The sequence below is a fragment of the Rhinolophus hipposideros genome, assembly GCF_964194185.1.
Source record: "Rhinolophus hipposideros genome assembly, chromosome: 7".
NCBI lineage: Eukaryota > Metazoa > Chordata > Mammalia > Chiroptera > Rhinolophidae > Rhinolophus > Rhinolophus hipposideros.
Window position 1 is genome coordinate 12049877 of NC_138053.1, and position 26744 is coordinate 12076620.

The 26744-nt window shown below is 39.1% G+C and overlaps 1 protein-coding gene across 1 annotated transcript in view; it reads right to left on the minus strand.

Annotated features, from left to right (window-relative positions):
• CCDC192 (coiled-coil domain containing 192) overlaps positions 1-26744 on the minus strand; it is a gene marked incomplete at both ends in the record, with an annotated part of 197527 nt that overhangs the window by 136611 nt on the left and 34172 nt on the right. The window contains one exon of the mRNA XM_081053803.1: positions 17840-17947. Within this exon, the coding sequence (XP_080909929.1) occupies positions 17840-17947 (108 nt within the window). The remainder of the gene's footprint in view (positions 1-17839; positions 17948-26744) is intronic.

Sequence of the window (26744 nt, forward strand, 5' to 3'; positions counted from 1 at the left end):
AACCGTTGTACATTGCTTGTAGGAATGTAAAATGATACTGCTATAATGGAAAACAGTTGAGTGGTTCATCAAAAAGTTAAGAAATAGAATTACAATATAGTCCAATAATTCCATTCCTAAGTATGTACCCCCCAAAAAAGAAAACATATATCCACACAGAAACTTGTATATTAATGCTTATAGAAGCATTATTCATAGTACCTAAAGGTAGAAACCAAAAATCCATCAAGAGATGAATGGATAAACAACTCATGTTGTATACACACAATGGAGTATTATCTGGCCATAAAAAGGAATGAAATACTGATACTTGCTATAACTTGGATGAACCTCAAAAACATGACGTTAAGTGAAAGAAGCCAGACACAAAAGGTCATATATTGTATGATTCCTTTCATATGAAATATCCAAAATAGGTAACCCATGGAGACAGAAAGCAGATTAGTGATGGTCAAGGATGGAAGGAGTGGGTTATGGGGAGTGATTACTTAATAGGTACAAAGTATGTTAGGGTGAAGAGAAAGTGTTGAAACTTTTGAGAGGTGGTGGTTGTACACCATTGTGAAAACACTAAATGCCACTGAATTACATCCTTTAAAATAGTTAATTGTGTGTTATGTGAATTTACCTTCATAAAAACAAAATGACTTTCTAGTTAGGTCTCAGTGGTCAAGAAAATTGTTAGCGTCCATGTATTAGTGAACGTTAGAAAAAAAAATTGGATTGACTGGTTTAATTTTAAGGAACACAAATCTCAGACAACTACTCAACAATGCCTTGAAATCAAAATATTATATTTATCTCCTTATAAATTGACTTTCCTCTTCTCTGAGATAACTATTTATTACTCGCTACTCTTTTCTCAAACATCATACTTTCTCTGTCTTAAAAATTCCACCTCCCCACCCCAAACGACCACATCATCAATAATTCACCGAAAAAATAGCTGTCAGATGGCTACTCCCTCACCTTCCCACCAGCCAATACATAAACCTTCCTGCACCAGACACTGCTAATCTGTTTCCCAACAGTTGTTTGCCCATTTATCCCTGGCTACCAGACAGCCAGTTTGGATTAGCTAGCAGCCATGTGTTAGGGGAGCTTGGCCTTGTCCAGTCCGAGGGAATGAATCACAATTGAACTAAGCCAGTGATGTTGGTCTCTTTCCCAGGTATAAAAGAGTATTTTAGGCATAGCCCTGCAATCCAGTAGAGAGGCCTCTAGAGCCTGAGGAGAAGGATTTTTACAGATTTTTTAAAAAGACACGCAAGAGGAAGCACATTCATTTTCCTCAGGATGTTTTGACTGAATATAATGCTTAAAATTCCTGCAGATATCTCACAAGTATGACACAGTTAACACTGAGGATGGCACAACAAAGGATGGCTAATAACTGTGTTCTTGAGGACATTCTTGAGTCATGGAATTAATGAACCCTGGATCTGTTCCACCTCTGGACTTAACTCTTATGTGCAATGGTAGCTGGACTTACTACATTACTTTAATTTGGATTGTGTAACTTGAAGAGGAAAGCATCCTTGTTGAACAAATGGAGAAGATATTCTTTTGACTATCAAAGGCCCTTTCATGGGCTTTGATTCCCATCTTTTCTATCAGTCACAAAGGTTTTCTTCCGTAATTTCTGCACACACATCACATCCACCATCCATTTCTGTGTTATCTAGCATAGCACCCTTTCTGGATGATTCTATTTAGCATATAAATATGTGATAGTAATTCCCATGCATGAAAGCTGTCCATTGAACTCTCCCCACCACCTCCTCCAATCATCCCATTTCAATGCTGATTTTCCTACTCAAACATCGTAAAATGAGTGCCTACTCGTGCTGTTGTCAGTTTCTTACAATATTCTCACTCTTTTTTTTAAATTAAAGTTTATTGGGGTGACAATTGTTAGTAAAGTTACAGAGATTTCAGGTTCTTACTTTTTTTTAAAGCAAAAAATTTATTGACTTTTATAATTGGGGAGTCAGAAGTAGAGTTTTGTTTCACTCACTAGATTCCACAAACTCAAAAGAAGCTATAGTATTCGGTCTCTTTTCACCTCTATATCTTGGTTTTGGCCTCATTATTTCCCAGTACAGGTAAGCTGTCTTCACACAGGCTATGTTACCTATCGCCTTCCAGGTTCATGACCTCAACTGTCAGACAACTTGACCTCTAGTAACCAATTGAAAATGACTGCATTTGGCCCCTCCTTGTTCATATGCCCTCTCCTTGGTCAGTCTTTACAGTCAGCAAAATGGGATAGCATATTGACTGGAACTAGGTCACATTCTCAAAGGTCATTCCCTCTGGCCAGGAACACTGTGATTGACAGCCAGAGAAGTATTGCAAGATTGAAGCCAAGAGAAGAATTCTCCAAAAAATGGTAGACATAAAAACAGAGGCCAATTAAATATCACATCTGGGTGTTCAGCACAATTACACTCTCCTGTTCGTAAGTGCCTGCATTGGGTAAGTACATGCTCCTACCTAATATGGTGCGTCTATTGTACATAAATCAAAAAATGCACTCACCCACCTCCCAAAAGGAGACAGCCCAAAGTCACATCAAGTTCCTGCATCTAGCCCCACATTCTGGTCTCCAAATTATGTGCTTTCCTCCCTGACTCAAATCCAGATGAGGCTTATCATGATACGGCAGCTAAAGACACATTAAAAACGTCTCTCTCTAATATGTCTAAAATACAGGAAAAAACGGGACAATCACAATACAATTCCCTTTTAGAAAAAGAGACAAGGGAAACAACTTACAGTTGCCGCAGGCCATTGCAAACATCATATTCTACTAGTCAGCCTGCCCTGGCAGTGCAGTGATCTGACTTCAGGGAGACTTCTTTTTCCTTTTCTCTTATGGCTACAATCAAGAAAAAGGCTAGAGGACATTCCTTTGGTACTAAGTTGGAGTTTGGGGTATGTCACTAATGCCTCTATTTGTCAGGACCATTTCAGTTATGTTATAGAAACGCAATGGAAATTGGCTTAGATTAAAGAGAGAAATAATTGGTTAATTTAACTAGGAAGTAGAGGCACCTGGAGAGGCTGAGTCTCAGATTCTCAGAATTCTCTCACTCTACCATCGCCCTGATCCCCAGAGGCTGGGAAAAGTGTTGCCCTGAATTGCATTCCTCTCCTGACTTCTCTTTAGTTGGCTTCTGCTCTCCACTGCTCTACTGAGGCTTATCTTGTCAAGTTCCTATTATTCTCTTTTTACCAAATGCAATGAACAAATTTCTGGTCATCTTATTCAACCTCTCAATAAAAAGCACTCTCTTCTTTCTGCTTTCAGTGCACAATTCTCTGGATTTCTTCTTGATTCTCAGTTTCCTTGGCTAGAGTTTCCTTTTCTCCCAATCCTCTAAATATTGAAACCTGAGAGTTGGTCCTGGACCCAACTCTCTCCTTTATCTACAATCATTCTCTAGCTGATTTCATTAGGTGCTGTGGTTTAAACACTAGTTACATGTTTATGACTCCCAATTTTTTACATATAATCACTTAGCTTCAGGTGTGTGTGTGTATGTGTGTGTATACGTGTGTGTGCGCGTGCATGTGCAAATCTACTTAATATTGAATGGAAGTAGGCATCTAAATATTAATGTACTCAAAATGAACCCCTCATATATATATTTCTCCCGACTTCCCTTTCTCAATAAATGGAGCCACTCACCCATATGTTTAAGCCACAAATACATTTAAAACTTCTCTTTTCCTCACCATTCACCCAATGCATCACAGAGTATAATTATTAACACCTCCCCACTAAGTAATGTAAAATTTCATGTTTATCTCCTCTCATTGTCTGTTCTCCTACATCTTCTCCTCCACAATCTACCCTCATACACACAACAATTAACATTGCAGAATAGGTTTCCAGGGTCACTCAGAAACACTCAAAACCAAACTGAGTTGGCAAACTTTGTAGAGATGCTACAGAGAAGAGTGACTTCATTTAAAAATTAAGTCTTCCCTTGTGCCAAACACTTCACAAGCTGACTTAAACTAGTACTACAAACTATGAAATTCCTTAACAATAAATAACAGAGGCAAGCACTTTAAAAATTACCTATCCTACTTATGGAATGGGCAGGAACTCCTATGTCTGAAGATACATTTAGTTCAGAGAACTGGTTTGGTCTCATTTCAACCTTACAGCTAGAAACAAACACAAATTTCTCATCCTACCCCAATCCTAGACAAAATAGAATTTTATGTTTATTAATATTTCTGCCTTTAACAAGTTATTTCCAGCCATTTCTAGGTTCACACACATCTTAAAATAGACCACCAAGGGCCTATAATTTAGAAGCATAGTTGCTCCCTGTATGAGTTCGATGGGCTGCTGTAAAATAGTACAGCAGCTTAACTGGGTGGCTTAAACAACATAAATTTATTGTCACAGTTCTAGAGACTGGAAGTTCCAACATCAAGCTATCAGTAGGGTTGGTCTCTTCTGAGGACTATGAAAAAGAATCTCTTCTATGTCTCTCCTTTAGCTTCTGGTGATTGTCTGGGAATCTTTAGCATTCTTTGGCTTGTAGAAGCGTCACCCTGGTCTCCGTCTTCATCTTCACATGACTTTCATCCTGAATTTCTATGTTTGAATTTCTACCTTTCAGAAGGACACCAGCCATGTTTGACTAGGAGCCCACCTTACTCTAATATGTCCCCATCTAAATTAGTTATATTTGCAACAAACCTATTTCCACAAAAGTCATGTTCTGAGATACTGGGAGTTAGGACTTCAACATTGGAATTTGAAGGGGACACAATTCAACTCATACCACCACCAAATTTGGGTGAGGGGACTCTGAGGAATGAGAGAACATTTAAGCTCTGAGTGAAAACAAAGAAATATTTACCAAAGATCAATCAATACAGGTATACCTGGAGATACTGCAGGTTTAATTCCAGACCACCACAATAAAATGAATATCACAATTATGTGAGTCACATAATTTTTTTTGTTTTCCCAATGAATATAAAAGTTATGATCATACTGTAGTCTATTAAGTGTATAATAGCATTTCATCTAAAATACAATGTACATCCCCTTAATTAAAGTACTTTGTGGCTAAAAAATATTACCTGCCATCTGAGCCTTCAGTGAGTTGTAATCTTTTTGTTGGTGGAGAGTCTTGTGTTGATGTTGCCTCAGTGTTGATGGCTGCTGACTGATCAGGGTGGTGGTTGCTGAAGGATGGGTGGCTGTGGCGATTTTTAAAAATAAGACAGCAATGAAGTTTGCCACATTGATTGACTCTTCCTTTCAGAAGGATTTCTCTGTAGCATGCAATGTAATTTGATAGTACTTTACCCACAGTAGAACTTCATTTAAAATTGGAGTCAATTACTGCTGTTTTATCAACCAAGTTTATGTAATATAGGTAACTCCCGTATAACATGTTCCTTAGGTTCCTAAAAAATGCCGTGTTATGCGAATCCGTGTTATATGAAACAAAGAACTACAAAAAAGGGGGTTAGGTTCCAAAAATTAAAAAAACATACTATTATATTTTTATAATTAAGAGAAATCTCTTTATTAAAGCAATTTTCACCAAAAGTATAACATATTAATATGTATTAAATAATGTTTTCTTCATCATCACTATTACTAAGCACCATTAACCGAGGGCATTTTCTTTTTGACAAGATGTCTTCATCCGCTGAACTTAATACTCCACAAAAAAAATGGATTTAAAATTCTAATAAATTTTAAAATTCTGCAGTCAAATCCGATATGACATCCGCGCTTGAATGAAAAATTTCAAATGAGATATCTTTTGCTCTTAAAAGCTCTTATTATGCTCCATGTAGTTCAGGGATTTCTTTAATTTTCAAACCATGTTAGAGTGAAATCGTGTTCTAGGATGCCGTGTTGTATGAGGGTTTCCCCCAATTCTCGAACCGTGTTAGAGCGAGACCGTGTTATAGAAGTGCCGTGTTATACAGGGGTTACCTGTACTCTAAATCCTTTGTTGTCATTTTAATAGTCTTCACAGCATCTTCATTCATCTCCAGGAAGCACCTTCTTTGCTCATCCATAAGAAGCAACTTCTCATCCATCCACGTTTATCATGAAATTGCGGCAATTCAGTCAAATCTCCAGTCTCCACTTCTAATTCGACTTCTCTTGCTATTTCTTCTGCATCTGCAGTTGACTTCCTCTACTGAAGTCTTGAATCCCTCAAAGTTCAGAAGGCTTTGAATTTACTTTGCCCGGATCCATCAGAAAAATCGCTATCTGTGACAGCTATCACCTTATAAAATGTATTTCTTAAATTATAAGACTTGAAAGTGGAAATTACTCCTGATTCATGGGCTGCAGAATGGATGCTATGTTACCAGGTGTGAAAACAACATTGATCTCATTATCTCCATCGGAGTTCTTGGGTGACCAGGTGCATTGTCAATGAGCAGTCAGTAATATTTTGAAAGAGATCATTTTTTTCTGAGCAGTTGGTTTCAATAGTAGGCTTAAAATATTCAGTAAACAGTGAACCATGTTGTAAACAGATGTGCTGTCATCCAGGTGTTGTTCCCTTTGTAGAGCCCAGGCAGAGTAGAGTTAGCATAATTCTTAAGGGCCCTACCTTGTTTCCCCCAAAATAAGACCTAGCTGGACAATCAGCTCTAATGCGTCTTTTGGAGCAAATACTAATGTAAGACCAGGTCTTATCTTATAGTAAAATATATTATATTATAGTAAAATAAGACTGGGTCTTATATTAATTTTTGCTCCGAAAGACACATTGGAGCTGATTGTCCAACTAGGTCTTATTTTCGGGGAAACACGGTAGGAGTTTTGGAATGGTAAATGAACACTGGCTTCAATTTAAAGTCACAAGCTACGTTACACTTTAACAAGAGAGCCAGCCTGTTCTTTGAAGCTTTCAAGGCAGGCATTGACTTCTCCTCTCTATGTAGCTATGACAGTCCTAGGTGGCATCTTCTTCCAATATAAGGCTGTTTCATCCACATTGAAAGTCTGTTGTTTAGTGCAGTGACCTTCATTAATTATCTTAGCTACATCTGGATAAATTACTGCAGCTTTCACATCAACACATCCTGCTCGTTCACCTTCCATTTTACATTATGGAGATGGCTTCTTTCTTTAAACCTCACAAACCAACCTCTCCCAGCTTCCAACTTTTCTTCTGTAGCTTCCTTACTTCTCTCAGCCTTCATAGAATTGATGAGAGTTAGGGCCTTGCTCTGGATTAGGTTTTGGCTTAAGGGAGTGTTGTGGCTGCTTTAATCTTCTATCCAGACCACTGAAACTTTCTCCATATCAGCAGTAAGGCTGTTTCACTTCCTTATCATTTGTGTGTTCACTGGAGTAACACTTTTAATTACCCTCGAGAACTTTTCCTTTGCATTTACAAGCTGGCTGTTTGGCACAAGAGGCCTAGCTTCTGACCTATTTTACCTCTTGACACGCCTTCCTCATTGAGTTAATCATTTCTAGCTTTTGATTCAAATAAAGTGAGACATGCAACACTTCCTTCCACTTAAACACTTAGAGGCCATTGTAAGGTTATCAATTGGCCTAATTTTAATATTGTTGTGTCTCAGGGAATAGGAAAGCCCAAGGAGAGGGAGAGAAATGGGAGAATGGTCAGTTGGTGGAGCAGTCAGAACACACACATTTATCAATTAAGTTTGCTATCTTATATTGGCACAATTGATGGTGTCCCCAACCAATTATCATAGTAACATCAAAGATCACTGATCACAGATCATCATAACTTACATAATGAAAAGTTTGAAATATTGCCAGAATTACCCACAGACACACAAATGTGATACAGACACACAGAGTGAGCAAATGTTCTTAGAAAAATGGCATCAAAAGATTTACTTGATATAGGGTTTCCACAAACCGTCACTTTATAAAAAAATGTAATATCCGCAAGTACAATAAAGCAAAGTACAGTTAAACAAGGTATGCCTGTAACTGAAATATAATATTAGGGGCTCATGCATAGAGAGTTCTAACATTCTTTTAATCTCCAAGAAAGTTTTCTGGGCCTTATGAATAGATAAGCATACCAGAGAGAAATGAGACATGGGAAAAGGTGAGGCAATTAAACATTGACTTTGATATAAAAGTCACATGCTTGGGTATAAAAGTCAAAAAAGCAATAATATCACATTCTGAGAAATTGAAGCCAACAATTGCAGGGGCCTAGGACACATTTGTAGGAGACAGCCAGACTCTCTAATTCCAGCACGTTCTCAGAGCATTTTCGTGGAACAGGGCTCAGACTTCCCCTGCTTGTAGGACTCACACAGTTGACTCTCCACGCTCTGACTTGGGGGGAAATGCATTCTGCTATCCTTGAGGTTCTCTCCAGGGTTTCCTTTTCTCCTCAAATCTCCTTCATGTCTGTCTTAATAGAGGACAGCTGGAGTCTCAGACCTGCTCTGTGTTCAATCTTTTATGTAACATCCAGAAAACTTCTGTGAACTTGTGAAAGAATGATAGTGGAAAAGGCCAGTCACCTGTTAGTATCATGCAAATAGTTTCAACTTTGAAGATCTCCTGAAAGGAATCAGGGATTGCCCGTCACTACTATGTATTCATACAATCATGGTGAGACCTGCACTCATACAGCTCCAAATGTAAATATTAAACTGTTCTTGAGGTTAATAAATGAGATCTTCATACACAAAATACATGGTCATCCCAAATTTTCTCCTTGGAATCCCAGAAACAGGAAACTGGGAAGAAGGAAAACTTATTTCTAAGAAATGGCTAAAGAATGTGATATAATATCCAAGGACTACAAGATTGAGAAGAGTCCAGAGCATACTTGGGGTAAATTGAGCCTGCACAGAGCCTTCTATAGGAAGTAAATCACCCTTAACATCTAATGACTGAAATATAAGATAGTTGGGGTAACCACAGAGCATCCAGTCACATGAAACTTGAGATCAGTCTTGAACACTACGTTTCCATTTAATTAACCACCAAATCCAACTCATAAATATTTCTTGTCTCTGTCTTTTCTTCACCACTGCCTGGCTATGGTCTCCTCACAAATCTATTCTTTTCAGTATCCTCAGTTTTGTCACTGAGTGCAAATTTGAATATGCCCCTTCTAGACTCTTTAATGGCTCCACATTAGGTCATCTCCAGTTGGTGTAATGGAAAGAGCATGAGCTTTGACATCAGAGAGATAAGTGGATAAATCCTAACTTGATCTGAGATCTCAGGGAAGTCATTGTCTGAACTTCTTCCATTGGGCCTGTGGTGTGGTGGGAGATACAAACAAATAGACAGTTACAATTGGTGGTGGTGGGGAAGTCGGAGAGGAATTATGAGAACACGTAGGAAGGACATCTAACCTAAACTTGAAGGAGGAAGAAAAGCATTTTGGAAGAAGTGGCATGTAATTGAAGGAGAAATTTGGGGGGATTTGTTGGATGATGAGAAGTGGGTGAAAGGAGGTGATGGGAGCAGACCAATTCTGGTTAGAAACAGAGGGAAAACAATGTATTAATTAAAACTTGACTCTGAGGAACAAGGCCTTTGCTTTTTGTTCTTCGATTAGAAAGGTAAGACAGAATATGGTACATTCCAAAAATTGAAGTGGTGTCATTGTGATATATAGGGAGTGGTATAAGATGAAACAAATAGAGGGTCAGACCACAAATGATTATAAGATCTGTTTAGGAATACAGATTTTACCCTGACAGTAAAAGGGAGGATGATTTAGGATTTCAGCTAAGGAGACATAGGAGGTATGTGTTGTAGAATCTTCACTCTGGCTGCAGTGTTGAGGAGCCATTAAACAAAGACCATGTGAGAGTAAAGTCAGGAGAGGCTTTTGCAGTTGGTGGTCTGGACAAGGGCAATGATGGTGAGCACAGAGAGAAGAAGATGGATTCAAGAACTATTTGGGAGGCATCAGCATTCACAGTACTTAATGACTGATTGGATGTGTGAGGCAAGGTAGAGGAAAGAATCCAAAGCAGCACAAATTTCTGTTAAGAGCCACAGAGTGGCTGGTGGCACCTATTCCTGGCCTAGGGGATGTGGGAGAAGGAACAGACCTGGGGCAGGAGGCTAATGTACAAGTAGAACTTGAGTTGACTGAGAAGCTTCGTGAAGTCATTCAGTAAGCAGCTGGATATTCGGGCTGGGGTCAGGAAGAAGCTCAGACTCATGAGGAAGACTTGGTTCTTCTCAGCAGATTGTGAGCCCCAAAAACAGATCACCAAAGGAGAACGTCTAAAAAGAGCAGACAAGGGGCTGCAATCCCACAAAAGAACTTTCATCATTTACAAAATAGGGATACAATTTCCCAGGGCCTTTGGGAGAAATACGTGAGCTAACATACACAGGGGTACCTACCAGAACACCTAGCTCACAGTACAGGCTCAATAAATGTTTATTGAATGAATAAATGAGTTTATTGAATGAATGCACTCAAACAAATGCCTATACCTAATTTTGTAATTTCCTTGTAGAGATTTAAAGGAAGTGAAAAGTTAGTTTGCCATCTCTGAGGAAATCTTACGCAGAAATTGCAGGTTAGGCCCATAGAAAAAGACACCCGTTCTTATCAGTAGAGTCATGACTCATAAAGGGACAAGGCCTTTTGCTTTTTCTTAGACAAGAAAGTCACATTTATTAGCACCCGGTCAGCTATTTAAAACTGACCTCTGTTTGATCTTGACATTTACAAGCAAAAGGAAGTCTTTAGTTATGTAACAGGCCAGCAGTCCATGCATCCCCCTGTACCAACAATAACAACAGAAGCCCATTTGTCAGTGTGCCTGACTCTATTCAAAACAACACATCTCTTCACCAGCTTGTGTTTTTTCCCTTACATTCTCTGAGGCTCCCAATTGATGCCCAACAATCCGGTAAGGGGGTGAAGATTGACATCTGCTTAGATAGGAGGTTGTGTGTATGTGTGTGTGTGTTAAAAGGTTACTTTTCTGCTGTAAAATCAACTAAAACAAAATTGTTTAACAAAATTCCCAATAACTAGATTTCATGGGGACAAGGAAACCCATTCCAGGTCAAACAAACTGCTTGTGATTTTATAACCTTAAAGTAGACTTCCAAATAGATTAGAAAACAAAAACTCATTCACAAAAACTCATGATTTCAGATTGGCATATCAAGCATAATTTCGGAGCATTTGCAGGAATGAATACTCCTACCAAGGACACATTGCTTATTTCAAATAAACTTGACATCAAAGGATCCACTATGCACTGTTGCATTTAAACAATGAAAAAGAACCAGAACATTTCTCGAGGGGGAGGGGGCAATCTCAAATCAAATGCATCAAATCACTTTTAGCCACTCATTCACATAGAAATCTAAAACTTGGCTGGAGCTCTATATTCTTTCTATTCCTAAACTTCAATAAAATATAGATTGAACACCAAGAGGCAAATAATGGGAGTTCATTTTAGAGCCTCAGGTATAAAACAATGAGTAATATTTTGTTATTAGAGCCAAACATACTAGTCTTCTGTCTGTGTTTGTTTGTTTACTATACTAAATGTTAAAGGTAAAAAAAAAAAAAATCAGTTAGAAGAGTCATTCAATCCCCAGCTGCTACCTAAGTAAGACAGGTTCACTGTGGACCTCACACTAAGAACACATAGTAGTAAGGACCCCGAAGACTAAATGTAAGTTCCAGCTCAAAAATTTACCTGGAGTTTCTAACCAGCAGCACCTGCTGAAAATCGCACAGTTATAGAGCAGTGGGGTAGACCTGAGAGTCTGTGGAGTTATACATCTATACATAATGGATTTTTAATGAGGAAATTCCATGGGGGAAAGAATTGTCTCTTCAGCAAATGGTGCTTGGAAAACTGGACATTCACATGCAAAAGAACATTCAAGTTGGCAGGACCAGTCACTGTGGGCAACAGTGTGGTCAAGAGGTTGAATGATCAAGGCAGAGACTGCAATTTGCCAACTCTATACCCATTTTCTCTTCTGAGTGAAAGAATCCCCATCCTCTTGGGGTGGCAATGTGCTCAGCTACATGCCCATGTTTTTTAGTCCCCATGCAAACAGGTGTGGTCAAGGATATATAAGATTTTGTTAAATGAGATTTTGAGAAAAGCCCTTAAAAGGGGCTGCTCAGCTGGCAGTTTTCCATCCCAGTTTTCACTTGCCTTTTCCTTCCTCCTGCTGCCTGATGTGTGACTAACATGGTTGCAACTGCAGGTGTGTCTTGGATCTTGAACATGGAAGCCATGTTTGTGAATGCATGAAGAGACAAAGCCCGGGCATCTGAGGATTGTGGGGCTATCACGCCGTGCTGGGCCCCTGTGTTCAGTCTTCCTTTATATGAGAAAAAAATAATCATCTATTCATTTAAGCTATTCTTATTTGGGCTGTTAGTTTTATGTACCCAAAACTAATCCTGATTCAATCAGTTCCTGAGTAGCTGGGGGCACAGGGCAAGGGTGTGGAGGACGCTCGGCTTGTAAGCTTGGGTCAGGGCTGTAACTAACTTCAACTTAGAGTGGGAACTTATTGAAAATGCCAATTCTTGACCCCCAACCCAGATCTCCTGAATCAGAAACTCTGGGAGCAGGGCCCAGTCTCACAAGTCCTCCAGGTTCCAGTTTGGGAACCAAGGTAAGTGCTTCCTGTTCAGTGCTGCTTGAGCAGGAAACTTCTTCCAAATGGCTTTGGCCTGTGACCACATGTTCTTAAGAACAGGGTCTTTGAATTTTAAAACTATTTAGCTTCCAACATCAGCTGCCCCATGTATTAACTGTATGACCTTGGGCAAATGACTTAATATTTTTGAGTCTCATTTTCCTCTTGGGGGTTATAGTAACAGTGTGGATGAAATGAAATATCTGTAAATCTAAGCATAGTACCTGGATAACTGTAGGTGCGGAATAAGTGTTAGTTCCTCCACTCACTGTCTACCATTTATAATGCATTGCAGGTGTCTGGAACCAGGTAAGCATTCCTGTAGGATCTGAGCTTATATACTCCCTCACTGCACCCTCCTTTTATGCTTTGTCTCCATTGTCGCTTCTGATACTCTTTAAGACCAAAGAGAACCTTAGGCAGGGAGATCCCAGGGTGGGGGGTGGGGAGGAAAGAAAGGAAAAAGAATCTTCTTTGAATGTAACATAACTGGTCATGTTCCCTACAGAGTGAGGATACAGGAAGGCCCTGTGACTAGTTTTATTTTGGGCCTTCAGAAATGTCCCTCATCAGATAAGGGAAAAATGATACCTAACCGGCATATGAGCTATTACTAAGAAATAAGAAAAAGGCTCACATGTGTTTTGTCCAAGAATTGGGAAATAAAACTACCATGGTCTTCTCCACTGAAACTTCCTTGCATTGTGAGTGAGTATCACCAGTAAATCTCTTTTTATGAAAACAAAAGGGGCAACATTTTTTTACACTCCCAAAGACCAAAGGAGCCCCTTGCTATGTCTTGTCCATGTCTCCTTCCTACCTGGGAAAAACAATGGCTAGAAAATAAAGGTCAATTTCCCCACCGAACTTCTCACCTTCTAGCTTTTGCATCAAAGTATGACATCTTTCCTAGCTAGTGTTTATGGCATACTGAATATGTAACTAGTCTTTTGTTGTTCATGGTATCTGAAAAATGCCTGAAGCTATTGTGACTACATAGTTGTTAGTGGATTCACCTTCTTGGTAAGGGGATGATCACACATTTCCCCCACTCTCCAGTTCCCCCAGAACTATCCATTTAACTCCCAGTCTGGGAAAAATCAGAGAATGGCAGAAGTAGAAGACCCAAGAGGTGATGTAGAAAGAAAGAACAATATTAAAGTACTAAAGTCCCTTTACCAAGTGAAGAGGTAGGAAAAAGTAGAAAGAAACCTGGGTGGTGAAAAAGCTGATCTAGTACAAGGAAGCTGGTGTGTGGAGGGGGGTTTTCCTGCTTGAAAGACTGTAAAATTTTGAGTGCTGGAAAAGAACTGCTGTGTTACGTTTGAGTGCCTTTCAAACACTTCAAGAGACACCTGTAAAAAAAGAAACTTCTTATTCACACACAGGACACTGAGAATCAGTTCTGTTGTGATCACTAGTAGGAGTGGAGATAAATTAACATTTATTGACAGCCCAGTAAAGAGCCAGATACACTTATTTAATCCTCAAGACAGCCCTAGGAAACCAGTATGTTTACCCTCCTCTAGATAAAACAGCTGGGACTCAGAGAAACTAATTGAATTGCCCAAGGTCATAAAGCTGGTGGAGCAGGAACAAAGCCTGAGCTATCCTGGGTCTGCGGCTGGGAGCTGGGGACCAGGAGCTGCTGATGAATGAGAGACACTGGGCCAAGGGTTTTTGCCAGAGGAAGTGTCTCAGGAACTGGCCTGCCGTGTCCTCTACACTGGGGTGTCTTTGGATCTGTGCTCCATTGTGAAACTGTGGGTTTTCCCCACACTCTCTTAGCACAAAAGCTGTGGGATCTATTTGCTTGTGTATTGTTAAAAATGCAGCCCACCCGAGCCCCTTTCTTCATCCCCCTGGTGTGTACTGGTAATAGAAGCCAGCACGTGTGCAAAAACTGCTTTTATGAGTTTCTCCAGAAACCCTTTTACTCTTCTTTCCATCTCCTCCTTAACACTTTTCCTTCTTTTCTATTTCCCCTTCTAGTCCTTTATCTCCCAAACAATTTTCAGGCATTTCCTCCCACTGCTCTGAAACTACAGAAAATATAATCAAGCATTTTCTTTAGCAAAACTTGGTAAGTTTTTGAGTTATTTACCATTATAACCCAGGACAAGAGCTGGATTCTTCTGATCCTTTTTCACTCTGGTAACTGAATTGCTGCTAGTTACTTCTTACATTTGTGAACAGCCCAGATTATAAATCTTAATTGCAAATTATCCTGATCTCATATTTCTTTTATTTTGAAAATGGTGATATGACTGCAGAGAAATACAAGATATTGTTAGCTCAGGGAAGCCAACGAGAATTCTGTTTACTGTGTGACCTCGCAGAGGAAGTTGGCACAGTCTCCTTATTTCCTCACTATTTCTATGTTCCTTTTCTTTTCTTTTTCTTTTTTTTTGTCCCATAGTGAACTAACAGAGCTGAAAAGAACCTTAGAAAGGTTTAAGTAAACTGAGGCCCAGGACCCATGGATTCTTACTGTAGATGAAATCCTAGGCCTCTATCTTTTCCATTCTGAGTTAATTCTATGTTCTTCTCTAAGAGGCAAAGCCAGGAGGTAAGGATTTGGCAGACAGTGAGATTTACCCGTTTCTCAACACCAGAATCCCCTGGTGGAATACCATGATCTCCCACTCCTAAGTTCCATCACAAATCTTTGTCCTTGCCATTTCCTTTGCTCTGCCTTCCCCACCAGCCCATCTGGCCAGCGCTTAGCCACAAGGCTGACTAAATGATTTGGATTACCAGTGAAAGCCAGCTGGCATTCCCACCATCCTTGTGATAAATCCTAGATTAATGATATTTAAAAGAAAATATCATTAATGTAAATTTTGTATACATGCATACAGGCAAAAATATTCCTTCACACACACACACACACACACACACACACACACACACACACACACACACTCTATTGTCTTGAATACTAAAGACAGTTTCTCTTTTTTGCAACCTCTTAGTAGTATAGCCTGATAAGGAAGACAGTGGCACCCAGTGGACAAATGTTTGATTGTTTGAGACAGGTGTTCCATTCTGAAATATTCTCATATCCTAGCCTTAAGCAAGGCCAGTTGCTCCCCTTATCTTTCACTATCCACTGTCATCCCATTTTTAAAACCTCTACTGAATTTAAAATATAGGGGAGTGAAATGTTCTTACAGTTTTTATCTTTAAGAATTAGACTAAAACACTGGAAACAGCAAAAATTTCAGGATTAAATCCTCGCAGAACAATGTCTATATTTGAGAAATGTGTTCCAACAGTAACAGTGGAGACAGCTAAATCTAATAAAATATTCAACTTAATTAAAATCGTAATATTGAAAATGCCTGTCACGTGTTTTTTGTGTTTTTTTCTTTTTAACACATCACACTCTCCTTTTCCTCAAACCATTGCCAATTTCCAACTAAATTCACTTAGTTATGCAAATCTGGCAACTCCAAAGACAATATTTCAGGAAAATAATACACAAATCCTGCAACTTAATGCAATTGTTCAGTTTATCTGGGAGCCATGCAAATACCTAGTTTTACTCTTCAGCTCTTTCATTGATTCTTTTGGTTGTGAGCTACCTAGGTAGTGAAGCCACACTTACATATCTTTCTTCTCAAAACATCTTATTCATGGTAGTACAAAAAAGTTGAGTAAAAAAAATCCAGCTTCTATCTCATATATTTAATCTGTTAAACACTGAATAAAAATGGATCTAATTATTTTATGTTACATAAAGGGATCATCGAATTAAGAATCTTAGCTATGGGAAAAAAACATTTTATAAAGAACAAAAAGAATGAGTACTTTGATGGGTGAATTGAATATTACTGATTTAAATGAGAAATCATAAGATATTTAATTATAAAATAAACATAAATCTTAGTACAAACTAACACTAGTGGGGTGACTTCTCTTAGTTAGCCATTCAAAATTTCTTCCAGGTTTGGAGGTTCTGAAATTCTCATTTTTTTCTTCTTTGAAATGGTACCTCATGTTTATCACTGTATTTTTTATAATTCATAATTTTGCCACAGTTTGAGGCTTGTTTTTATTTGTTTTAGAGAAAACAAGCCAGGATTATGGATGTGGCTGAGATGGAAACTTTCCCAAATGGCTCTGGGCCTATGGCAACACCTTTTCATTAAATAACGAAAGTCCCTCGTAACTCCTTGCATCAATCACACTTAGTCAGTAAACAAACACATCCCAAAGTAAGACATGTAATTTTTTTTGTGAATTGAAAATTTATTTATTTTTCTCATAACAAAGCACCCTCCTCCCCCACCCCCAGTTTCTGCAAAAGTTCTTATAAAATTCTGGTGCAATCAAATTTTGCTGTACAGACATTTACTATGAAAAAACTCTCTTACAATTGTTTTTTTAAAACTGTCTGACATATATTATCAAAATGTATTAATGCACGATAAATCAATAAACATTTAGAACATCATTTCAGGGTCTGTGCTGTCCATTTTCCTCCGCTAACTGTAACCAAGAGTGAACACTGGAGCTTTGCTGTCTGGGGCCTAACTCCCCTGCCCAGGAGGAAAGAACAAAACAGTAACAGTGGGATTTGCACTACACACTATGCTGTTGGCAAAGAGTAATCATACTGGGAAATGGTCCAGCCCCTGGGCTGAGCTTTGCTGATACCTAAATTCAGTGTCTCTGAAATCAGAGAGCTGACATGTAAGCAGATCACCTATAAAGTGTCCAGGCTGCCCAATATGGGCTCCACTTAGAACAGGCTGTGCTTCTGTGAGGTTCAAAAAACCAAAAGGGAAACCAATATTTGGAAAACTTTCTTTTCTCAAATAATCTGAGAAAATTACTTTTGTGTGATTCCTATAGGTTTTATCTTACCTTTGGGCTTATCTGTTTATAATGCAAATATTGCTCACTTATTCAGGAAAGCCACTTGCTTGAAGATGGCTTACCTAACACATGGGCTGTGGTGAGTGAAAATCAAAATATAAATGTGAAAGGAGGTTTAAAGGCTGAAAAGGTCCATATAGATTAAAGTAATTATTGTTGTATCTAAATGAATGTAATGCTGTGTGTATGTGTGTGAATAATTGTAGAGGTTAAAACACATATTTACATTTATACTTGCTCTACTGAACACTAGGAATATATCTTTCCAGTACCAATGATAGGTATTACCTGCTCAGATAGGGCTTTAGATTTTTCTTCCGCTTCCTTCAGGCAAATCTCCAAGGCCTCGAGATGTGCCAAAGTAAATGTCATCTGTCTAGGTTCCAGGGACTCTTTCTTTAAAATAATAATCAAATATTACTTTTTCACATGGATAGTTTCCTGAGCACATCTCACAAATTTTATAGACTAAAGATAGGCTTAATAAACTCACAAGAATCATCTCTTTTTCTTCTTCAACACCGTAATAAAACAGTGAAATGTCACAAAAACAATAGTCTTATTTAACATTTAGGGTATAAAGGAAGGGTAAAAATGCATACTAAATTATGCAATGAATAACTTTAAAAAGTTAGAGTAGATACAGAGGAAACCACCTTGAGACTGATGGGAGGTGAAGGAACAGATGCAGAACGGCCTACTCCCACACCGGCATGTGACCATTAAAAATCAGGAGAGCTATCTCAGCTGTGGAGGCCCCCTCCAGAGGAGCAAGGCATCCAAGTGCCACAACAGGCTCCCCAGCCCAGGGTTCCAGTACCAGGGAAAGGTGTCCCCTGGTGAAACAAGGCTGGTTGCAGTCTTAGGCGCTCCTCTTAAAGGGCCTGCGCATGGACTTACTCACTGATGAACCCAGTCTGAGCTCCAACACTGCTGTAGCAGCTGGAAAGACAACAGGGACATATGGGGAGGAACTGAGTTGTCTGGCTGCAGGACAAGGGCTAGAGGGGCAGCTTTCTCCCAGATGGAGGAGCTGGCAGGAGCCATTGTTTCTTTGTTGAGCCCTCCCCACTCCTGACATGCAGACATAGGCAGCCATCATATCTGAGTCTCCATCAACCTGGCTAACACCATTTGTTTGCCCCACCCTGGTGATTCCTTAAGACCCTCCCCTACCCAACTTTCAGGCACATCTATGCCTCTTCCAGTGCCTTTTCCATACAAACCACCTGTCTTGGTTCATGCTGAAGTCTCTCAAAAGTTCACAAAACCCAAACAAGAGGCATCTGGCTTTGGTGTGTGCCGCACCTCTGGCTGAACAGCCCTAAGTTCGCCACTAGTGGCAGCTGGCCTTTGTTCATGGCTTGGCCTCTCGAGGCACCTTCAAGCCCAGTGCAGGTGGTGGCCATCTGTGGATTACTTTGTGGCTCATGTCAGATGGCCCTGGGCAGGACACAGGCTGTGGCTGAACTTAGCCTGCAGCAGGTCTTCTCTCAGGAGGCCCCAGGGCTGGCACACCAGTTGTCAGCTTTGGACCAAGCCAGTGTATCACCAAGCCACCTTCAAGGATGACACATCCAAATGGCACACTGGGAAGGCACCAGATTCCTGCTAAAGAGAATCCTGCTCTGTAAGGTCAGTCCGTGCTCCACAGCTCCTCCACTGTAGTCACAGCCAGTCCTCACAATCAATCAATCTGAGAGTCAATCCTTCCTATTGATGTGCAAACAGCAACCATGGCTCAACTACAACAGGAGGGCACACACAACTCATACAAGGGACACACCTGGAGCACCTGGTTCTGGAGACCAGGAGACTGCATCACTGCGCCCCACAGGACACCTACTACATAAGACCACTTTACTGAGACTGGGAAACAGAGCAGCCCTACCTAATATGTAAAAACAAACACAGGAGGCAGCCAAAATGGAGAGACAAAGAAACATACCCCAAATTAAAAAACAGAAGGAAGTTCCAGAAAAAGCACTAAACAAAATAGAGATAAGCAATCTACCAGATACAGAGTTCCAAACACTGGATATGAGAATGCTCAGTGATTTCAGGGAGAACTTCAGCAAAGAGATAGGAAGCAGAGAAAGAAAATATAAAAAAGAACCAGTCAGTGACAAAGAATACAATAACTGAAATGAAGAATACATTAGAGGGAATCAACAATAGATTAGATGAAACAGAGGATTGAATCACTGATTTAGAAGACAGAGTAGCAGAAAACATCCAAGCAGAACAGCAAAAATAAAAATAAAAAAAATAAAAAAATAAAAGGAGGATAGTTTAAGAGGTCTTTGGGACAACATCAAGTGTACCAACATTCACATCATAGGGGTACCAGAAGGAGCAAAGAGAGAACAAGTAATTGAAAACCTATTTGAAGAAATAATTCATGGAAAAATTCCCTAACCTGGCAAAGGAAATGGATATTCCAGCCCACGAAGAGAAAAGAGTACCACACAAGATGAATCCAAAGAGACCCACACCAAGACACATCATAATTAAAATGCCAAAGGTTAAAGACAAAGAAACAGTCTTAAAAGCATCAAGAGACAAACAGTTAGTTACCTACAAGGGAGCTCTCATAAGACTGTCAGCTGATTTCTCAACAGAAACTTTGCAGACCAGAAGGGATTGGCATGGAATATTCAAAGTGATGAAAAGTAACGACCTACAACCAAGATTACTCTACCCAGCAAAGATATCATATAGAATCAAAGGACAGATAAAGAGCTTTCCAGACAAGAAATACCTAACAGAGTTCATCAACACCAAACTGAATTACAAGGAATCTTAGAGGGACTTCTTCAAGGCAAAAAAAAGATAAAAAATATGGGTAATAAAATGGCAATAACTGCATGTCTATCAATAATTACTTTCAATGTAAATAGATTAAATGCTCCAATCAAAAAATAGGGTGGTTGAATGGATAAGAAAACAAGACCCTTACATATGCTGCCTACAAGAGACTCACTTCAGATCAAAAGACACACACAGAATAAAAATAAAAGGACAGGAAAAGATATTTCATGAAAATGGAAACAACAAAAAAGCTGGTGTAGCAATACTTATATCAGACAAAACAGACTTTAAAATAAGGCTATAATAAGAGATAAAGAAGGACCCACTTCTGGATGTTTATCCAAAGAAACCCAAAACACTACTTTGGGGAGGACGTGTTTCTATGTTCATTGCATCATTATTTACAATGCCAAGATATGAAGGCAATCTGTGTGTCCCTGAATGGATTAATGAATAAGAGGTGGTACATATGTTTAATGGAATATTACACAGCCATAGAAAAGGAATGAAATCTTGCCATCTGCAACAACATGGATGGACCTAGATGGTACTGTGCTGAATGTAGTAAGTCAGAGAAAGAGAAATGTCATATGATTGCACTTATAAGTGGAATCTAAAGAACAAAATAAACAAACAAAACTGAAACAAAGTCATAGATACAGAGAACATTTTGATGGTTGCCAGATGGGAGGGAGTTTGGGGGGGGTTGGTGGGTGAAAAAAGGGAAGGGATTAAGAAGTATAGATTAGTTGTTACAAAGTAGTCATGGGGATGTAGGTTATAGCATAAGAAATATAGTCAATAATATTGTAATAACTAAGTATAGTGTCAGATGGGTACTAGATTTATTGGGGTGATAGATGGGAAGGAGTTTGGGGGGCAGAGTGTAAAAAGGGAAGGGATTAAGTACAAATTGGTAGTTATAAAATAGTCATAGGGATGTAAAGTAAAGCATAGGGAATATAATCAATAATATGCTAGTAACTATGTATAGTGCCAGGTGGATACTAGACTAGTCAGGAAGATCATTTCTTAAGTTATATAAATGTCTAACCACTATGCTGTACACCTGAAATTAATACAAAATAATATTGAATGTCAACTGTAACTTAAAAAGTTAAAAAGGGAGGAAAAAAGGTGAAGAGAAATAAGAGGTTCAAATTTCCAGATATAAAACAAATAAGTCTTGGGGATGTAATGTATAGCATGGGGAATATAGTCAATAATATTTGGTACAGGGTGAGATGGTTGCTGGACTTATCACGATGACCTCTTCTTTAGGTATATAAATATGGAATAATTATGGTGTATCCCTGAATCTAATATAATATTGCATGTTAGCTATGTTTTAATAAAAATCTTTAAAAATTTTTTTAATAAAATAAAAATTAAAAAAATGCAAAAAAAAAAGTTAGAATAAAATTACCCGCAGTGGAATTTGGTGAATCTGCAATTTTTATTCTTGCTACAAAGAAAACTTTTCTTTTAGAGGTTAAGACCCAAATTTCACTTCTGATAAGAGATGTCACCCAGAATGCCTACATTTTTAACATTGACCTATCTTGAGGAGCAGAGTCATGCGGACTCAGAGAAGCTGTTTCCTCTGGTCAGCATTTATTTATTTACTTACTTACTTACTTACTTACTTACTTAATTTTAAGGAAGGCACAGAGCTCACAGTGGCCCATGCGAGGATCAGCAATCTTGGTGCTTCCAGCACCACACTCCAACCAACTGAGCTAACTGGCCACCCCCGGGTCAGCACCTTTTTATCACAAGTTCCATTGAAGCAAAAATCCCTCATGGTTTAGAATCAGATAATCCTTCCCCGAACATGGCTAATATGACTCAAATCAGCAGATGCGTAGACTTTGCCCCTCAAAATTGTTCAAAAGTTATTCTTTCTCATCTACGTACAAGCAGAAGAGTATGCAAAATTGGCCTGGAAATGTAAGTCACAGGCCCTACTGAGACTAGAGTGCTTCCTGACTACTCTTTGGCTATTGAGACAATTAAAATTACACAGCAATATGAAAAGTTAAAAAGGAAAACCTGCTGCTTTGTTTTTTCCCTTTGGTTTAGGAGTACACTGATTTTACACATGTGCGCATTTCCTGATGATACAATAGAGCCATCTGGTGGTAAATGGAACCAGCCATAAAAATAAAGCATTCATCCAGTTCCTATAATTGTTCATGCAGTGCTCTGATCCTTAGGCCTCTGCCACAGGCCTCTGATATATTAGATGAAACTCCATGGGATGAGGGGTAACGGAATGCTGCTGTGACTCAAAAACAGCCTGGCTCCTGGGTCACATGCAGCTTCATAATCTCCCCCAAAAGTTGGCTCTTTGGGGATGAACATCTTGGGCTGGAATAGTGATACTTGGGACGAACCAATGATCCTCACCATCCCATGATGATTCCAATAATTTCAAGAGTCAGTCCAAAAAAAAAAAAAAAAAAACCATCTACAAAACCTTAGCCTCAAAACAAATTTTTTTGTGTGTGTATTTACACTTACAGATAATTCATGCTGCAAAACCTTTTATGCAGAAAGAGGAAATTGCTAAGATGCCATCCTGTTCCCAAAAGATTGGGAGTCCCTGATCTAGACTGTTGTTTCCAGGGAGAATCTTCTTGTCTAATGTTGGATCTCAAGAGGAAGTTTTTAAAATACTTGTGGGTAGACCAAGCAAGATCAGCTAATCTGGTTCTGTAAACATCCCAAATTCCCCCAGCCAAGGACAACCATTTCCAGTGAGACAAAAGCATTGTTAGTAAAGCCAAATGAAATAGGCTTGAATGAGGACTGTTATTAAGTTACCTAGGACTTTTTGAACACAGGTAGATTTAAGAAATTGTCACATGTTGTAGAACAGAGAGAGTCCTGAGCAAACTGTGAAGAGTTCAGTCTGTCTTCTTTACCCCGGCTGCAAGCTGTCACTCCCCCCTCTGACTTGCCTAACTGTTCCCCCACTCCCTTAAGGGAAAGTCAGAAATGTATCTTCACTGAAGTAAAAATGGCTTACGTAAAGACAAGTACTCTTTAACAGGAGGCAACCCTAATTAACCAAACAAAGGAATAAACATTAAATCAAGAATCGTTTTAGAAATAAGTAAATACATTGGGGTTAGGAGTTTTGGAGATAGGAATGTGTGGTTTCAAGGATTCTAAAAAAGTTAGTTGTGATTAGTCATTGTCCCAGTTTTACAGGATACAATGACAGAAAAGCAGAAAAGTGGAACTTACACCATTAAGTTCACTCTGCTTCATGCACATGTGAACACACTGTACATAAAGCAATTTATGTTTATTATAATATAAACATGAAATTGTCTTGGTGGTTAAAGTAATTGATGAATGATATGCTAATAAAGTCTGTTATATGACATCACATGTTAAAAATATATGATGTATACAGGTGTTTGGGGATTGAATCTGTCTGTGGATTTTCAAATGGTGAATTCCAGCAATTCAATGGAAATTAAATTTCAGTTTCTCACTTCTATTCTTTGTCTTAAATTTTTCTACCTAAATATCAAGCCAGCAATCTAAGTACATGTAGCTAAGATAACCAAGATGATTGAATGAAAATACTGCAGAATGTTAAAAATTTAATAAACTGTTTGATTACAGTAAAGAAACTAGATTATTATGCATGTGTATTCAAGTTGACCAGCTACTCATTGACAAATCTTATATGAAATTATAAGAGATTTTCTTTTGGCTGCAGATGTTCCTTATCTGAGAATCTGGAGGAAAACCTACTTCTTTTTCTAGTTAGTTTTTCTTGATTTCTCTAACCTATTTCTGTATCTTTTCATTGCCCCTTCCCTTACTTTTCTCTTACAATGACCTTGCTCTTCTTCCCCAGCCATGCAAAACCCTTCCACTCTTCATGACTGGGTCAAGGTCACTGATTCAAACCCTCCAAACCCCTTTGAACCCACATGCAACACTTAGGCCCCTGCATGCATAGGCCAGACAACACTGCACTGAGTATTTTAGCAGGAGCTCAATAAGTATTTGTTGGTCGAAGACTCAGCAGTCAGAGAAGGTGGTTATACCAGAAAGAGCAGTACTTCAGTCTGAGAGGCTACAACAGTGACTTCTTTGAGCAATATTTTCCATGCATCCAGCCTGGGACCCCGACAGGGATCAGATCCTTAGAGAAATTCTGCTTGTCAAGGCCCGATGCAAGATAGTGCAGTAGAGAGCCAAGAGATGGCAATGGAGTTGGGTGATGATGGCAGGCAGGGTTGTTGTGAGGATTAAATGAGGCAAAGCAGGTAACTGCTTAGACAGACAAAGTACTCAATTAGCATTATTAATCATTCCATTATCCTAACTCCTTTAAAGAGAATCGTTTGATATTAAAACTTTCTAGCTTATTTTTAAACCCTAGGAAAAGAAAGTCCATAAAGACATTTTTTGTCACAGCAAATGATCAAACGAGAGCAGTGAGAAATTCAGTCAAGTGTGCAATTAGAACAAAGTTAATATGTTAAATATGTGCCTGTGCATTTACTTAAAAGCCAGATTGCTAAATAAAGGTGTGGTTATAGAAAATTCCACGTTTACAAAAGACCATTTTGACATGGGTCAGTTCAAACAAATCGATTCTAGCAATCTGAAACTTCTAACGTCCAGGGTTTCAGCAACGGCCCCTGCTCAGTGGTACAGTAACTTCCTGCCAGAGAAAACATGCTCACCATATTTTGTAATGGTCAAGCTTCCTGCTTCGTTTTACTAGTACTGTCTATTTACTACTACTCTATTTACTACCTCTATTTACTAATACTGTCTATTCCTCTTTCCCCCTGAATGACATACACTGACGGCTCTATACTAAAAGGACCCTTTTACAATCTCCTATTTCTTACACAGGTTAAAGTCTTTCCCCAGGCTCCTAGCTCAGCTACTCATCCTGGGCAGATTTGGGTCATCCCTCCATCCATCTTTGATGATCAGAATTCATTTTAGAGTGGAAATCTCATCACTCTCACGTTTCTTTGTGCTTAGCTTTTGCAAAAGTTTCTTAGGCTAAATTGCCAATTTCTATTTATACAACAACTTAAAAACTCGGTTTTCCTGATTTCAATACATTCTAGTAAAAACAGTATTCCTCTGTGCTTGGAGTTGCCTCAGGAGTCACCTAATTAGGTATTTTTAACTCAAAACTTGAACAAATTACAACTATTGTCAAAATCCAGTGGAAAGAAGATTCTAGAAAGTGCCCATCAATATAACTGTGAAGGGGTTGGCTATGGGAGGATGACAGATAAGCACTGACTAAGGAGAACTCTGATCTGGAAGGCCGCATTCTGAATTTAACTGACCGTTTAACTTGAGCTATGTGACTTTTGGCCTTCACTTCTCAGGGCCTCAGTTTTTCATCTTTACATGATGAATATATAGGTCAGGTCCCAGCAGAAAACAGATGACCACTCCAATGAATGACTGAGGGGAGTTTAATGAAGGGACTATGTAAAGAGGTGTGGGCACCATTAAGGGCATCAACAAAGAATGGTGAGGTACCCTCTCAAAGTGAAGGTATCATTTGCCTGACCTTGAAGAGGTAGGGGAATAGGTAACGGGAGAGTATTGTTGCGGGATCAAGAAAGAGAGCTTGCAGAGAGGGATACCTCATGAGATGGGACTTGGGATAAAGGAACACAGCCACTGCCAACCTGTGCCCAGGCAATAGTAGTGGATGGACCAGTGGAATAAATAGCCTGACCTCATCTCTTCTCACCCTCTGTCCTTCTATCTGTATCTCCCTTGGGTTGAACCCAACAAGATGCCAAAGGGCAAGAGAGCCTGAATGATAAGCCCAGAGAGACCAGCTTTCCTAGGAGAGAGCAGAGTGGGGGAAAAGTGCAAAGTGAACCTGGAAGGCGAAACAATGAAACCTCAGGCCAAAGGGGTTTAGTTATATCAGTGGGTTACAAATGCCAGCCCTAGATCAGTGTTGGTTTATGGTAACGTTTTCACCAGTCGTCAAGAAAAAGACAGAATTAAAATTTTGAAAAGAACACTGTGAAATTATCATGAAGCCAAATTTATTCCATTTAGAGGACGGTCCTTTCTTCTGAGCTTATGACCATTCTATATATTTTGGTGTTAAGAGAATGTTTCATTAACAAATGGTGGTGAGAGTATATGGAAATTATTGTGTTTTAGTGTTTTTTCTTGAGAAAAAAAAAGGAAAAGTTGGCAGCTATATGAGCACTAACCCCAGTTATTTTGGGGGTGAAAATTCTTACAGGTTTATGAAATCTAAAAGTAAAGAAACTTCTATCTCTGTTAAATTATGGATTGAATGACTTATCAGGTGGACTTTCCAGAACTATGGTCCCTGAATTCTCCTGGACCAAGT